The sequence below is a fragment of the Tigriopus californicus genome, chromosome 6 (genome assembly GCF_007210705.1).
Source record: "Tigriopus californicus strain San Diego chromosome 6, Tcal_SD_v2.1, whole genome shotgun sequence".
Taxonomy (NCBI): Eukaryota; Metazoa; Arthropoda; class Copepoda; order Harpacticoida; family Harpacticidae; genus Tigriopus; species Tigriopus californicus.
Window position 1 is genome coordinate 13,309,166 of NC_081445.1, and position 10,716 is coordinate 13,319,881.

General features: G+C 36.4%; 2 protein-coding genes across 2 annotated transcripts in view; both read left to right on the plus strand.

The window, feature by feature from the left end:
- Positions 1–3,457, plus strand: part of LOC131881555 (venom protease-like) — a 7,448-nt gene extending 3,991 nt beyond the window's left edge. The window contains exon 6 of the mRNA XM_059228443.1: positions 2,980–3,457. Within this exon, the coding sequence (XP_059084426.1) occupies positions 2,980–3,395 (416 nt within the window). The 3' untranslated portion in view covers positions 3,396–3,457. The remainder of the gene's footprint in view (positions 1–2,979) is intronic.
- A 4,235-nt stretch (positions 3,458–7,692) lies between these two features.
- LOC131881556 (uncharacterized) lies at positions 7,693–10,490 on the plus strand. Its single transcript, XM_059228444.1, has 3 exons — positions 7,693–7,846; positions 9,752–9,853; positions 10,218–10,490. Exons 1-3 carry the CDS (start codon positions 7,798–7,800, stop codon positions 10,427–10,429), a joined length of 363 nt encoding a protein of 120 aa, XP_059084427.1. The 5' UTR covers positions 7,693–7,797; the 3' UTR covers positions 10,430–10,490.
- The last annotated feature ends 226 nt before the right edge of the window (positions 10,491–10,716 follow it).

Here is a 10,716-nt window from a genome sequence, read left to right on the forward strand (position 1 = left end):
GGCAACACCATTTCTTGAACACACTGAATGGAACTAAATGCCAAACTCGTTCGAAATGACACCAAATTAGAAATTATAAACTAGCCATTTTTCAAGAAACCGACGCTTTGAACGGTAGAGGATAGGTTGGGAAATTGAAGACGCCAACTTGAAAACGTCATTGAAATGCGGCTTTTTTACCTTGAAATTAGCATTGGAAAGTTCCTGTTTTTACTCCTCGAAGGTGACCTTCAATTTTTCATTTTCGTCTCTAAGCACCTTCAAGCTTTAAGCTTTGAGGCAATTTTCTCAGAAATGGACAAATGTCAAGACACTAGAATAACAAATGATGAGAATAGGTGGTTTGTCTTATTAAATTCAGATTGTTTGTCTTATTAAATTCAGAAAAGGACAAATCAGGGTGACTCTTGGTCTTGATGACTCTCTGGTTACATAAGAAACGTTTTATGTTTTACGGTTTCTCATTTAAATAAGTTTGGATTAAAGTACCACCTTCCGACTGAGGTTCTACAAAAGTTGGTTTTTAACGAATCATTTCTTGGCATTGGCATGTTACACCAAAGTGCACAATTTTCTGCATTTTCCTGACCTATGTGTGAGCAGCTTATTAACAAAAAGCCATTAAAAGTTTGATGATTTTAAATTTAATGTCTTGGTGGTAGTCAAAACTGAGGCTGATTCTCTCTGTTTCTGTTGAATATTTGCACTACGTGCATGAAAGCTACTCTTTGAGTCGCTTCTTAATTATATGAATTCTTTGTTCTCGTACCGTACCAATAACTCGTTTTTGTCTTGTCTATGTAGACGCTTTTGCCATTCTAGCCTCTGCTAGCATTGTTTAGGCTCGGTCGAGGAATATTTTGTTTGACCCACTAAAACGTTAGCGAAAACGCAAGACCGGAAAAAGTCGCACAATTCTGTGCAATGTATTGAATTTAGTGAAGGGTTTCGAATCGGAAAATCAGCTAATTTGCTTGAAGAACCCCTGATAGGGCTTCTAATTGCAACGAAATATGGTACAAAAATAAAGATCCAAGATCAGGAACAAGTTTTATAGCAGTGTGGTTCCGAGACCTAGAACTGCAGGGTCGCGTTTTGTCACTCATTTAAGGAGCTTTTATTTTGATATTGTACTCTCTTTAGCGTGTGATGGGAGCCCTAACCGAGGTCCTTGAAGCTAAAAAGCTGACATTCCGGTTCGAAACACATCACTAGTACATGGTGGAATGTAGAGTGCCAATGCCGTTGTATCATGAAGGATTGAAATTGGGGGTTCTCTTGACCATTGAAATCTGCATTCCTGGCTCCATTCCGGCTCAAGGGTGCAAAACAAAAGGATGCTCAGCAAATAGAGACCGTGCTTTAGCCCTATTTTGTAGATTTTTATTTCATGCTTTTGAGTTGAGCCTCGTTAAAAGACACAATTTTTCGCAGATTAATGAATAACCATCATTTCAAGGGGGCAAGATGACTTGAGAGAACAACGGAGCTTGACTTCTCCTTTCTTTTTCTCCCTTGATTGCAGTGCTTCGGGAAGGCACATTATATTGATCGTAACTTTGGAAGGAAAGCCAAGAACGTTGTTATAAGAGATAGAAAGGCTTTTCGGACGTCTAAATTATTCCATCGATAGACAGAAATGAGAACCTCTACTATAGAAGGTATGAAAGTTTTTAGATGGCAACCTTGCCTAGTACAGTTCTAAACTTGCAGGTGGTGTCAACAATTCACATTTACACCACCAGAGATGTCAGGATTACATCGGCTGCTTATTTGATTTTGACGTCAGTCATTTTCACGCTACTTAAGGCACTAATTCCAAACGTCATTAAAATGTGTACACTAAGTTTTGTTTCACTTGATCTTTTCTCCTGATCCCAAAGTGTTGGCGCGAAAATATTTAAAAAGCATGAAGGGGATAAGGTACAGCACCTAACCGGAGATGCGATAAAGCGACAAAGCGCATCAACATATCCCATGAAGTCCTTGTCCTACTGTTAAAAAAGAAAATATTCTAATAAGTTTAATCATTAACCTACTTATCTGGTTTTTTAAACTGAATGATTGAACTGAGCTGATGATCGCAAACCGCATAAAACAATAATGCAGTTAGTGCTATAATGCTTTTAGCCTCTGGTGTTACTTTCAGGTAATTGTGACTTAAAGTCATTTGACTCATAATTTTGGTCTACACAATCTGTTTTGCTGAAACATATTTTGGCCGTCTCAAATATCAAAGCAATTAATTATTTGATGTATATAACCTTTTGATTCATTAAAGGAACATAACCTTTTTGTAACGGGGAAAGGGTCTAAAAATTTTTTATTAATATATGTTTTAGCTCAATGCAATAGTTTGTAGCATTCATTGAAAGCCAAAAATAGTCCGGCAGATGTTAATTTCATTGAGGTGAATGTCATACTATTGTATGTATGTTTGTATGTACTATTGTATTAGTATTTTTGACGTTATTGTCTCCATGGAGTGTCTTAGGCTGTTTGGCCGTCGCCAGTACTAACCCAAAGTGTCAATACATTTTTGACTTTACAAGGGCAAGTATCCGTTTTGTATCCAAGGGAAGGCCCATAAATATTTCAATAATGCGTGTTTTAGCAAACTGTAGTAGTCTGCAGCATTTTTTGGCAGCTCTGAATATATTCCTGACAATACTGCTTTCAACCGACTATCCAAACTGTAGTAAAAGTATTTTCAACAAGTCTTTAACGTTCCAAAATTTAAACCCATTAGCTTTCAAATCACTCATCTGTAACCGACATTTAAGCAATTGAATTGCCTTCAACAGAAGTGTTCCTTTCGATTGACCTGACAAAAACTGTCCTAAAACAAGGACAGCCTTTCATTATGAATATTTGCCCTCGTGATAATGACTCAAAGTCGGCATGCCAGTGAAGCCCTAGAGCTTAATAATTCATCAACCCGTATGCTTGACCCTAAATGATGTCTTTGGTCTAATTTAGGCTACGAATTGGGCAATTTTGGATCGTGCTCAGGAGATTCGGGGGGTCCAATTGTGCGCCTTTTGACCACACCGCCCAATATTCGCTACATCCAGGTTGGAATCGTACAAGGTGGCGTCGGAGATTGCGGAGACAGTCGATATCCAGGGATCTACATTCGTCTGGACGACCCCGATATCCTGGCGTTTATTCAAAGCGTGGCTGATCCAGGATCTGTTCCTTCAACGGTTCGAACAAGTCCGGCCCCTCTTCCAATTGTTACTAGCCCTACTCCACCTCCTATCCAAGAGAACCCCCCACGGGTTGGCCCTGGAACAATTGGCCAAGGAACTGTTGGTTCTGGAGCAATTGGTCCTGGAAGTCCCGACTTTGGTGGCTTATTCGCAAACCAAGCACCTAGGCCAATTTCGGGTTGAGGTGTTGGTCAGAATGTTTTTTAATGGGGTTGTTGTCAAATGAAATAAAACTAAAAAATAGTTTTGGAACTGAAGTTGGAAGGGAATGAAAAGAATAGCGCTGCGTGTCGGATTTTCTTTCTTCTATTTTTTTGCTCCCAATACGATGAATCATTATTTGAGAAGCTACGGACGGCTATCCATGTGGACAAGAATATTTCCAAACATTCTTTTTGATCTTTTTCCTATTGATAGTATTCTCTTTTATGTGTTGTACATGTTTTTTGTTCATTTTACACAAACAGCATTTTGATTATTCTAAAGAACTTGCCGTGTCTCCTCTCTGTGTCAAGTCAATTTTATCCGTAAAGAGGACAGTTAGCAGTTCATGAATCTATTTTGAGGGAAAATGTGCTGTTTTTATGCCCATAATTATGAGTAGAGGCGAACTAAAGCATTAAAAAGCATAATTTCTGCGATGTGAGGTAGTAAATTTACATCTTTTACATGATCTATTCATTCACGTGAAACTATAAACAAGTAAAAAAGAAACCAGGTCTTTTTTTTCAACCACTTTTCCAAGAGCGAATATTTTGGTAAGTAATTTGAAAATTGATTCAACCACGATTTGCTTGATTTTATTAATGCAAATTGTGTCTTTATATGTAAGATGGTGGTACGTGTGAGTTCTTATTATATGACTATAAATTCAGGCATTTTCAAATGAACATGCATTTATGGCCTCACTTTCCATGATTCCACATTTCCTTGCAAAAACTACTTTACTTTGTACATTTAGACACACTTCCAGCAGGTTTAATCAATTATTTAGAACGAGCCAAAAGTTTTATTTTCATACCAGCTAAAGGGTTCAAACATGTTTTTTTCCATTTGCGGACTTCGATTCCTCTACTGGCCAAGGAATACCAAACAATACAAGTTCGCAAATTTGTGATTTAAGCTATCTTTATGTTCATATACTGTCCTATTCGTCAATAAATAAGAATTAAATATTAGTTATAGAATATGATACCAGAGGGAAGTAAATTGAATGATGATAGAGCCAGAAAAAAAGATCGGTGGACTTCATAATTTAAACTAGCCTGAATTTTTGAAGAATTGAACGTTCTTGCAAAATGCAACTTTACCCCCCCTTAGTGATTATATAGAATCAACCCTAAAGCGCGATTGATAGAAAGCTGATGAACACTCTTGAAGACGTACGACATCAGACACCTTTCGTACCGTGCCTAATGGTGATCTTTGTCACAGGATGTGGGATAAGTCATAACTATTAATTCACGGTCCATTATTTGACATGTCCCGTGGACAAAACGAAGGGGACCCAAGAAAATCTCCAAATTATAATATGCCACGGATATTTGGGGTTTATGGGTTTATTGCGATCAATAACCAAGCCAGGTAGATTAAACTCTTCATGTTGGTCAACCCAAAACTACTTTTCATACATGGGGAGTCAACGTAATTTTTTTGGATTTCAGGCCAATACAAAAAAAAAAAATCTAAGTCATAATGTAAATGCTTTACAACCTGCATTTGAATTTTCCAAATAATAATAATATGAAATAATGTGTTTTTTGCAAAATAATATTCGGCAATCGGATTGCATCAAATGATTTTCAGTGCAATTAGATAACGGGCAATGGCACAATCATTATTCCGATAAATGACAGAAAAAAGCTGGCATTAGACTCAAGAAAGGGTATATACCAATTTTGCAACTTTTAACGCTAATTTTGAGTATCACTGATTGACTCACCTTAGAAGAATTTGACCAATATTTCAAGTGGATCAAGTTTGGAAAAGAAGAATACCTCATAGTAGGAAGTAAGTAGTTGGGGTTAAAGGGTCGCTTAGTGAATTGGGTAAAGTCAAGTCACACGGCTCCATTTTAGGGTCTCTCGTCCTATTAAGTAAACTTACGTACAAGGGCTGACCGACTCTGTCAACTCAAATTCTTTGGTAGACCAAAGACAGGGCAGTAGTACCGAATTAACAATAAATGGTTCCTTTTCTCGAAGCAGGAACTATAATCATATTTCATTTTGAAAACGACATGAAAATTTTGCAACGACCAAAAAAACAAAAATACCCTTTACTCGTTCCTTTTTTCATGCTCCAGAGTGGCCTTTAATTTTGCTGTTCAGTTTTCACAACATAGGAAACTTGAAGCTTTTATGCAATATTAACAGAATTACCTTTTTTGCTCTTTTCATATTGTGTATCCTGAATGAGGGAGATCAGAGCTGAAAACTGTGGTTGCATTTGACAAGAGCCGTTTGTAGTATCAAACCTTGTTATATTTAAACTGCTTTATTGTTTATTTCTTTTCTTTCAAATGCCGTTGGACTACAATAGTGTCATTGTTGCAAATCCTCAAAAATCAATCGGTGAAACCAGAAAACCAGTTTTAGACGTGAAATACCAAAATGGTACTTGCTCCAGAAAGGGTAAAACAATTATCACGCATACTCTTTTAATATAGTATTTTGAAAGAGGCAAAGCATTTGGAAAATATTTAAAATACTATATTGAATGCTATCAAAGACTATCACTTTTGAAACGCTTTTGAAGATAGGTTCACACAAAGGTAAAAATATTCTGTAAGATTTCGACCGAAATTCTCAACACGTCTTACCATTTTTTTCCTCAGAAACTAATAGGAAGCAACTTAAATTGTATTACTTTATTTTATTTTAGCCCACATGAAAAACTTACACACCTAAAATCATTATAAAAACTAAGATTTTCAAAAACCTACGCAGTGTAAATTAGGAGCAAAATTAGTTACCTATTGAACATAAATTAAGATATTATCTACAACATCGCTACTTATTTAAATGAGATTTAATTGTCCAAATATCTTTTTTGAGCCCCAAAATGCCCCAGTTATATCTTTATTCAATTTTCCAACAATTTGATGTTCAATATCACAGGAATGCATGATTGGTTTTTTTTTCTTGTAAAGTCTCACAATAGCTTAAACTGTTGCTTAATGTCACTTCAAGAACACTAAGAGTAAAATGTTTGAAATGTGCTTTGCAATCAACATGAGTCTAATGAGTTACGCATCCATTTGAGTTCTAAAGACAATACATATCATAGAAAATGATATAAATAAGGTTGTTTCTTGAAAACTTTGTAGAAACTGATCGAAAACAACTTCATTGAGGCTCCATTGATTTTTGTGAAATTTTCAGCGACTGCTCAACTAAGTGTCCCTGGGATGGATATAGAAAACTCAAAAATCTGCTTTTTGAGGGTTTTAAATAAGGCTGTATATTATCTTGAGCTAATTTGAAGTTATAGAAGAAAATGTAATGAATATTTCATTTTTGTCATTCTGGAAATTAAATTCATTCTTTGGTAAATTGAATTGACATGTAACTGCGGCATTTTGGGGCTAAAAATTGAAATTTGGACCATTAGATCCCATATAACTAAGTTGCAGTGTAAGTGATAATGTTATAATTGTAGTGTCAATTTTCATTGAATAGGTTTTTAAGTACTTTAGTTTTTATAATGTTTTTAGACATGTACAACTTTTTGTGGGCTAGAATGCCTTAAATCAATAAAATTAAAGTTATTCCCGGTTGTTCCCTATGATTTTACAAGGTAGAAAAATCTTAAGATGTGTTTGGAAAATTCCTTGGAAATTTAGTAGGAGTTGTTGAACACTGTGTTCAGGTAAAAGGGGAAAAAATGAAACATATGTAAAAAAAAATCAGCTTCTTAGGGTTGAATTTTCAGAAAAATTGCTGCACAATTTATTTCATGTTACCTTAACTAATTAGACCATCAAAAACACTATAAAATAACTGTTTATGTCATATATCGTGAATATGTCCTTGGCCTCCCAAGTTTCAAATGTCCATAAAGCATGTTATTCCCATAAGATTGACTTTGTTTTAGACATGAAATGTAACACCAACAAATTTTTTGGCAATGACGATGGCACAAGTATAACTAATTACTCTTTTCGGCCAATGTAATTTTAATCTGTTCATTTTATCGAGGAACGACTAACGCCCTGACCAAATATTACACAAAGATTAACAATTGAAAAAATAGACAAAATAGAATATTTTATTTCAATAGAACTGGGGATGACATTCCCTGTAGCGTTTAGAGAAGCCTTGAAAAAGCCCCCCTCCCTTTCAATAAAAAGAATGATGAATATAAAAATGTGACCATGTCTGCTATCTCCATGGTCGTGCATGAAGTGGACAAGTCGAGTACTTTGACCATTTGAGAAAGTCTTCGAAGATTGGTTGTCTGGACAACCTTTGATCGGGCGTACAAGCATTAAGTATATTAGCTAGGCATCCAAAGGCCAATCCTACATATCTCTAATTTCCACCGTCACGATCGCAGCTAGCTTCAACAGGATCAAGCCTTCACCATGAAACTAGCCCTAACAACTTTGACATTTACGCTCCTGGTCACTGCAGGTAAAGTATTTTAGGCACTTCCAAGGCTAAATATTTCAATCAAACATCTGAGTGGTTTCTAGTCAATGCCAATGTAATTTAGTCTTACATGACTTTTTGTTCAGATTCATTTCAAAGTGAATGTAGGTCTGGCTCATCAGTTCCATTAGTTTTACTTGCCCAATGAAATGTTACTGAGTACCTGATAATATGAAATCAAAAGAATAAATTGAACGTCGAGGACTAACATTTACCGAAAGCCACTCCATATACTTACTTATTTATTAGTTGTTGTTGAAAAATCTGTTCTTCGGTCAAGGTTTTTATATTTATAGTTCAGCTTGCAAGATTCAGGCAAAATATTATTCGAGTATTTTTTTACACCATTTATTTGAAACTAAGCCATTCAGACTGAAACTAGCCAATCAATGGCTAAATTTCGAAGAAAATTCGTTTTTTTTTCTGATCGTAGCTTTAATAGTCTGTATGTGATGTTAGAAAATAATTTCCTTGCAATAGCTTCCTTTTATTTTCGATCAGAAATTTGATCCCTTAAAGCAATCGAGTTGACTTGCTATGGATATCCTTGAACTCATGCGTTCGAATGGTATTTACGAATGAATCTATGATAAATAGCAAAAAAACGGTCCTAGCCGTATTTTAATTCTTAGAAATGGCTCATCGAATGCGTAAAACTGGCAATGGGTGATAATCACAAGATGGTAAAGCCTGGGGCCTTTTGTTCACAACGATATCTATCGGTCGTGTTTGCTAAACATTTTATGCTATTTGGGTTGGATTGATGTCGGATGTTGCAGGTAAATGAGCGCTTTTTGCTAAAGGTATACGCGATACCTGAGGATACAGTAAAGACAATGAATACATTTAAACACATACAAAACTTGGTAAAATGTACGCATGCTTTGAATACTCTTCATGTTTTGGATTCCAAATATGATTGGTACATTCCAAACTTAGGCGGAATATTGCAATAAATAACATTTTCATACCATATGGGTATCTCGATTTGAATAGTCCGACTCTCTTTTTTCACTGTCTCCTTCTTCAATTTGCTGCCCTCAAATATTCGTAGGGAGAATGTAGGTGTTGATCCAGTAGCAGGATTTAAGTCAGAGTTTTTGACTAAAATCCTGATCAACCCTATAAAGGGCTTGTCAAGTGGACCCGTTCATGAACAGTTGACGGTATTCCATGGATTAAAGTCAAAGACAACATGCCTAGCGAAACCGCACTGTGCAGGCATTGAATTTTGACATTTATTTCATTTTACATGCTTCTCTAGGTAAATACCATTGTGGTATTGACAAAGTGTGATAGTTTGTTCACCGAATTATACCAAACATGTTCATTTTGTTGGATTGGGTAACGCTCCTCACTCATAATCATTCGACTATTGAAAATCTAATGGGCGGCTGATACGAGTTGACTGTGATGTTTGTCTCAGTTCTCCCTCCCCAAAATGCCCAAAATCAGGGTGCCGGACCAAATTTTTCCTTGAATTTCCTTTACTTGACATGCTACATTCAAGGGGTCTAATTCGTTGGTCGATCAAATAATGTATGAAAATAAAAGGCAATTAAAATGAATCAGTTTTTCATCTTGACCTGCCGGGATTCCAATCCCAGTAGCGGTAAGGAAGTCCGCAAAATAATAATGATAATGATTAAAATAATAATAATAATAATAATATGTTCTGACCGTAATTTGGATTGATGTTGAATTCAGATTTGCCGTCGCCTTCTTTCCCCAAAATCCTGTTTAGAGTTAACAATAATAAGATTTGCCTATCAAATGTGTTCTTCATAACTTTTGTAACTGTAAATATAAGCGCTTGTAGACAAGCCAATTTGTGCTTTGCAACCATCGCGACTTATTCGTTCTACCTTTTTTCTTGTCCCTGTTTAGGACAATGTTTGAAGTGTTACAGTGGCAGTGGGTCCTTCAGTTCTTCTTTCAGTGAGAAAGAATGTGCCTCTACTGAAGAGTGGTGTATGAAAAGCAAGACAGGTGAGGTTCATTTGTTTACCTGATTCATTCTTGAATGCTTGTGTGACTCTTATCCTGCTTCGTTGATGGCAATCCCGTGCGAAAAAAGATACCCTTGGCCTTTTCTTGGAAAATGTAATGCACCGAACGGAACCTTTGGAGAGTAATATTGTATATGAAAAAAGGGACAAGAAGAAAAAATATCCTACGACTTTGATTTTGAGAGGGATTCTCTTTCCTAGGATTTCATGTCCTAATCCCAACCAGTTCTTTACTACCTAAAGGGTATTATTTCGCGGTTTATATTGACGAAGCTAATCAAAAAGGAGAAAGAGCATAAGACCCAATTTAGGCTTAAGTTTCAACGACTCATATCTTGATTCAGGGGTTTCAATCGCAACCGTGGAGACAAGAGGATGTTTTTCGTCCGCTAGCAATGATGCAATCAGTAATGCCTGCCAGAGCGTGGACGTAGCTGGCATTGGAACAGAAACTTGCTACTGCAACACGGACTTGTGCAATGGAGCTCAAGGAGCTCGGCCAATCATTGGAATGGCCATGGCTTTGATTTCGATTGGGGTATACTTTGTCATTTGATGATTAACAAAGAGTGTGACATTGAATAAATATATCTAAAAGATAAAACCCATTAAAATGATATTTGGAGTTAATCTTCTTGTCATACTTTTGTATGGTCGAAGTGTTGCTGCTTTACCGCATCTGAACTCAAGCATCGCCATGAGAGTACCACACCCTGATGCAATGGACGGAATCTACCTTCCATCATGTTGCGACAGACTGGGAACAGGCCCAGCAAACGCACCCATTTCTCCTTACATGATACTATGCTCCTACTGAGTAAACAGCAGTATACGACTTACTCC

Excerpts from the sequence above, each read along its gene's own strand:
- LOC131881556 (XM_059228444.1), top strand. The coding sequence starts at position 7,798 with ATGAAACTAGCCCTAACAACTTTGACATTTACGCTCCTGGTCACTGCA. Across the intron at positions 7,847-9,751 it reads TACGCTCCTGGTCACTGCAG|GACAATGTTTGAAGTGTTAC; the intron begins GTAAAGTATTTT and ends GTCCCTGTTTAG. Across the intron at positions 9,854-10,217 it reads GTGTATGAAAAGCAAGACAG|GGGTTTCAATCGCAACCGTG; the intron begins GTGAGGTTCATT and ends ATCTTGATTCAG.